The 6,675-nt window shown below is 39.1% G+C and overlaps 1 protein-coding gene across 1 annotated transcript; it reads left to right on the top strand.

The window, feature by feature from the left end:
* Positions 1-1,885: 1,885 nt before the first annotated feature.
* On the top strand, positions 1,886-6,653 carry LOC117472524 (zinc finger protein 354A-like). The gene is made up of 2 exons (XM_034117769.1): positions 1,886-2,170; positions 3,389-6,653. The coding sequence occupies exons 1-2, from the start codon at positions 1,999-2,001 to the stop codon at positions 5,743-5,745; spliced, it is 2,529 nt and encodes an 842-aa protein (XP_033973660.1). The 5' UTR covers positions 1,886-1,998; the 3' UTR covers positions 5,746-6,653.
* Positions 6,654-6,675: the final 22 nt, after the last annotated feature.

Here is a 6,675-nt window from a genome sequence, read left to right as displayed (position 1 = left end):
AAAGTTTACATTTGACACATCATTTGGAATAACAGAAGAACTAAGCAGCAGCCTTTATCCCTCTTCAACTTTACTTCATTACATTACATTACATTTAGCTGACGCTTTTATCCAAAGCGACTTACAATAAGGCGCCGTTTACACGAGGAGAAAACTGCTTGTATCTGCATAGTTTCGCGTGCGTATAGCCCTATTATTTACACGAGGCCGATAGAAACTGACCCCACAAACGATAACGGGTCCCAAGGTGGATAGATTTGCAAACGAAACGCTCTGGGGGGTCAACCGAGTCCGTGTAATCACCTCTATACGAATATTTCCTGAAAAAATAGCGATAGCCCCACCTCTCCCCACCTCTCCTGCTCACTGCTGTTGCAACTATCAAAAATAGCTGTGTTAATTAAACGCACAAGGGGTTCTTGAATGAAATAATATTATAAAAGGCAAACCAGAATTGTTAACGCCCAATATACTCCTTAAACAAAATAAACAGAGTCAGATTTCATGCATTGATCCATTATATTGACAAAGGCGCGATCTCACCCGGTGTTTGTAGAGAATATCTCTCTTTCTGAGCCGTCCTCTCCACAGAGACGTGCTTCTTGGTCGGTTGATGCAATATCCACAGATTCGGTTTCTTTCAGTTAACTTCCCCGTTGCATTTATCCATATGCTGAGGAAATGACTATATCCCGCTGAATACCAGCAATCGCCACACACACTTCCTCCTGTCAGTAGCTACTGCTAGTGCTACTGCTACTGACCATGCTACAGATATTAGTGCAAAAATCTACAGCTCCTCTACCACAACCATCAGCAACAAGTGGACATGGAGAATTACATGAACTACATGTTGCTAAATACACCGCGGGGCTTAAACAGAAGGGTAGCCATGGCAACATTGCGTCGGGGCTGCTCGGGCTGCTCTTCTTCGCTGCTTTTGGTGTATTTTGGCGGAAGTTACAGCGCCACTTACAGTCCTGGCATATGTACTACAGCGTTTCCAGCGGCCTCGTTTGAACAGACACGTTAAATTAAACGAATGCATGTGAACGGAAGACTTTTTTGAATACGCATACTGTGCATAAACGCAAACGTTCCCGTGTGAGTGGGGCCTAAGTCTCTGCCCTTATTCTTCCTTTTGAGTTATATTTTCTTTGGCAACTGTTAAGTTACTTTAATTTCATGTAAGAGTTCTGAAAGGCTTGTGGATGTTCAGCAACTGTTTTGCTAATACATTAAGAATTGTAATTGTGTTGTTCTTTTAATTATCACTCAGAAACGTTCGGTTGTTCCAGCATCTCTTATGTGGATGTGTGAATATATTGGATTTCGTAGTGCTGGTCAAACAAAACAAGCAATTTGAAAACATCTCCGTAGGCTCTTGAATTGACACATTGACAATTGCCAAAGCACTGAGGTGTAATTGTTTACATGGCATTACAATATTATGATCAAAAAGCTACTCTAAACAAAGAATCCAAGCTCAAACATAATTTATTCAAAGTTCTTTAATATAAAACACAAATTACTTGCTTAACAAGCCAGCATTTAAGATATTTATAGCAGCGATGATTAGTATGCACTCGAGTGAATCTGACAAGTTTTAAAGGTGTATAATAAAATCTTCCTATAGCCTTGATCCATAAACAGTACATTTAGAAAGATGGATAAATTACACTGTTGGAAACTATTAGGCACTGCTTATAAACTGTAATCAATGATTGCTCAATCATACACGAAAGGAAAATAATAAGGAACATATTCTGGTTGACAAAAAGGCTAATTTAAGAAGAGTTTTTCCTTATAAAACTACACAAATAATCACTCACTTATTTGACACACTCCCGTGCAGCAGGTGGCAGTATGAGCCCAATATGTTGTTTGTTGTTTACACAACTTCTCATGCGGAAGAAAACTGTCACGCACGTCACATCCACGAGTTATAGTTTTACGAAGTTTTAAGCGATAAAAAAGCAGCTTTATTTTAATTCAACAATGTCTTCAGTTCAAAGTATGAGACGGTTTGTCTGTGACCGACTCACTGCGGCTGCTCAGGAAATACTGGGAGCTTATGAGAAGAAGATGGAAGGCTACGAGGCAGAAATAGCTCGTCAACGCCGACTGCTGGATGCCGTGCTGACACCTGAGTTAAAGTTACACCGGACAGGTACGGACAAATATTTAATATTTTATAAAGGCTGTTCGTTTTTGAGCAATTTAATAACACGTACTTTGAGTCACATGCCAGACAAACCAGTTTGACAGATGTAATAATAGAATAATAACAAAGATGCCAAAGATTATACTTTCGCATAATCACGTCCAAATTGTCCGTACACTTTAATATGCTTATGTTTAAACAAATACTATCTTAATACATATGAATGTTACACCACCTAACATGCGGAAGTCCCCTCTGTGCTGCAGTTGTCAAATCCCTAAGGGCAATACATGAATACGCTTGACAATCATTAACATAACTCTAATCTTCTTTCTGTCCAAATGTACAAAAGCCAGTATGTTATGTAAGTACTTCGTTAAATGCAGTTCCGAGGTACACATACTACTGTACTTGTGTATCCCATGTTACTTCTGCTTGTACTACAATTCAGAGTCAACACTGTACTGTACATACTTTAATCTGAGAACTAGCTTTAGCTCTATAGTCTATAACCTTATACAGGCCTATACATACAAAGTGTAATTAAAGATGTGCTTTTATGCAACCTTTTGGCTTGTGACCACTTCCAGCTATTATTTTGCTTTTAATATCATGTAAATACTTTATTTATGCTTTTAAGCCAAACATATACAACCTTAAGAATATAGTCATTCAACACACTAGGTATGCCTTGGATTGTTCTGCAGGTCTTGTCATGTCTTGGATGTCTTTGAGTTGTTGGCAAATCCACTACTGAGACTATTTCCCTGAGTGTTTGATCTAAACATCTGCAACCATGGAGATTCAACATACTAAGTTCACCCAGTATTTTACAAACAGAAAAAGTTGAAGGAAAAGCCAAACGAATTGTAAAATTGTACATTTGTTATTTTTTACTTTTTTCTGACAACCCTTCAGATTTATTAATGACACACTAGAGGGGGCCAAACCCCTATGTTTTAACTAATCTACCAAACTGTATATAAAGTATTTGGAACTATCTTCACCTTAACCTGCTTCAGCAATAAAAGCCTACATGTTTATTGATTGATCAATGTTAATGCAGTGTTAACATTAGTTTGACATAAATAAATAAATTACTCCTCATTGGGCAACTCAAAATGTTCTATGTATTATAGACTATTTTATCACAACAGTTAAATATAGGTTTATCTATTCACAGTCAGTCATCTTTGTCCCAATCCTTTCTCCCTCTACCTTCAGAGCTCCCACAGAGACATGTCCAAAAGCTGGAGGAGGATGACGAGGTTCTCGTGATCCAGCTGCAGCACTTTGACCAGGCGACCAGCTCCAGTCATGTACCGCCAGATCCTCCACCTGTTAAAGCAGAACAGGAGGAACTATGCATCAGTCAAGAAACACAGCAGCTTGGACAACAGAAGGAGACTGAAGCCTCTAAGTCAGCTTCAACTTGTGAGCAACCTGTCAACAGTGACCCCTCTCAGCCTTCGGTTCCTCATCAAACTGAGAGTGCAGTGAATCAAGATCCTCAATCCAGCATCTCAAGCAAAGATATTTTATCTAGATCTGACGGGGAGACTGCAGTATCTGAACCAAGCACTGACCACCAGCTCCCCTCTCACAACTCTGCTGGGAGCCAAGATCACGTAGCTTGTAACCATGGAAATGCAAAACCAAGAACACACATCGAGTCACCACAAAATGAAATAAGCAAAGTCCAAAACTCAACATCAGCTACAGGAAGTGAGGAAACATCAGATAGGAAATGTGGTGATAAGAACACAGCAGCCACCAGCAGTACTGAACTGACAACAAATGAGGAACATATCAATGACAACACAACATCAAGTGGAAATGATGAGCCGATGCCAAAAAAGAGTCCAGATACTGGTAAAACCACGTCAGCTACCACTACACATAGGAAAGGTAATAATGAGATCACAGCCTCAAATGAAAAGCCAACAACAAACAAGAAAGGTGAAGATGGGAGACCAACCTCACCAGGAAATGTTGATACAATGCCAAATGCCAATAAATCAACCAGAGGCACTGAGCTAACACCTAATAGGAAAAATAATGGTGAGTCCTCAGTATCAGCTAAAAGTACTGAACCAACACCAAATGAGAAATGCAACGATAAGACCACAACATCAGCTACAGGCACTGAGATAACACCAAACAAGAAATGCAATGATAATGTTGCAACATCTAAAGGAAAAAGTAGGCCAACACCAAATAAGAAATTCCAAGACGAGAGACCTAGCTCACCTGGAGGTGTTGAGCCAACACCAAATAAGAAACCAGATAGAGGCACAGAGCTAACACCAAATGAAATATCGAATGAAAACAAACCTAAGTCAAAAGGAACTAGTGAGTCAACAGCAACAAAGAAAAGCCAAGAGGGGAGACAAACCTCTTCTGGAAGTGTTAAGCCAAAAAAGTCACATAGCAATGAGAAGACAACATCAGTTACAAGTACTGACAAAACAAAACGTAAAAAATCAACCAGAGCCGTTGAGCTCACACCAAATAAGAAATGTAACAATGAGACGACAACTTCAGGTAAAAGTCCTGATCCAAGAGCAAGCAAGAAACCCAACGATGGGAAAACAACATCAACTACACGTTCTAAATCGAAAACGAATGAGAAGCTTCCTGATGGATGTACAACTTTAACCACAAGCAACGAGGTTACACCAAAAAAGAGACAGAATGATGGGGGCTCAACATCTAAGGGAAGTACTGACAAAACACCAAATAAGAGACGCAAGGATGAGAAAACAACATCAACTACTGAGAAAACAAAAGTTAAGAAACGTAGCCAAAGAAGCACAACATCAAATTCTAACTCACCACCCAATCAGGGAGATGGGAACCAATCAGGTGATAGGATCCAGGATGATAATAACCCGTACAAGTGTGACAGGTGCAGTAAAGTGATGACTAACTTCAAAAACTACAAATTTCATATGAAATCCCACACTGTTGAGAAGACTTTCAAATGTGACACTTGTGGTTTAATGTTCAGGGAGAGTTGGGATTTGAAAAAACATTTAACGATTCACTCTGTTGAGAAGCCTTTCAAATGCAAAGTTTGCGGAAAAAGATTCAACCGGCAGTATAATCTGGACCTGCATTCGCGTGTTCACAGCGAGGACAAGCCGTACAAATGTGACACGTGTGACAAAAGCTTCAGGTCAGATGTGAATCTGAAAAAGCACTTGAGAATTCACACAGGTGAGAAGCCTTACACCTGCAGCGAATGCGGCAAAAGATTTGCGGATTCTTCGTCTTACAAAAATCATCTGCGAGTTCATTCGGGGGAAAAGCCCTTTGTGTGTTCTTATTGCAAGGTACGATTTGCTACCACGACAACTTTGCAAAGGCACATCAGAACACACACAGGTGAAAAGCCATACAAGTGCGAGGTGTGTGACAAAGAGTTTGGTCACAGAACAAACCTGAAAAGACACATGAAGTTGCATAATGAAGAGAAGGGCTACAAATGCTGTACCTGTGGAGAAGCGTTCCCTACATGGCTAAAACTCAACCAACACGAGAGGGTACACCGCAGTGATGCACAAAGCTCCACTGCCTAAAAACATGTCTGCATTTGATACATCAAACTTATGATAAAAGTAAAGATTTGCAGCCAGAGTGCATAGTGGAATTTTATTTAAAAGAGTAATCCACACATTGAACATTGTCGGACTTACTGTTGACAGAATTTTTTAAAAAAATGATGCAGAAGAACAAGAGATATTGTCATTTTATTTCGATACGCTTCAAAATCTGGCTCCCACATTACCCACGATGCATGCTTCAGACAGTTTGGTCAACGATTTTTGGTATGCTAGTAGCGGCTAATAATGTAGCCTTGAGTTGTAGCCACAGTCAGTGATGAGGAACTGGCTACAGATGTATGGCTATCTCTTTTTTTCTAACTCCACACCACCAAATGTTTTTATTAGATTTTTAGTTTTGTCTTCAATCAATGCTAAGACAATTAGTAAGACTTCATGGAACTCCATTTGGATTCTTTCATCCTGTTATTCTTATACTGTCTAAAAATAATACATTGTTAAATCTGTTGAGCCGCCTCTTTTAAATATTCCTTTGGATAATAAGAACCTGTTTTTATTTTCTGCACAAACTGCTTTTAGTGTTTTAGCCTATTTGTGATGGGAGCTGATGATGGGGCAGCTTTTGTTGGTGTCTGCAGCTTTTGTTGGTGTCTGCTGCGGTTGCATGGTGTTACAATAACAAAATGATCCAGCTTGTTTGCTGGACTATCCTTTGTTTTTTCTGATATTGTTTTAATCAGAGCTATTATTCACTTTATTGTCAAATTAAGAAAGGAAACTTTGCTTTTTTGTTTTCTAAATGCATCAATGTTTTGACTTTTATCTAATAACTTTTAAAAGTGCATCATATTCCTACAATCAACACAATCAGCACAATTATACTGTAAAACATTTAATTTTAAATAAATTGTATTGCACTGTTTCTAAAATGGTGTCGTTGTAATG

Source organism: Trematomus bernacchii, unplaced genomic scaffold, assembly GCF_902827165.1.
Source record: "Trematomus bernacchii unplaced genomic scaffold, fTreBer1.1, whole genome shotgun sequence".
In the NCBI taxonomy this organism is placed as follows: domain Eukaryota; kingdom Metazoa; phylum Chordata; class Actinopteri; order Perciformes; family Nototheniidae; genus Trematomus; species Trematomus bernacchii.
The sequence above is the reverse complement of the archived record's forward strand: the minus strand, read 5'-3'. Positions and strand labels throughout refer to the sequence as shown.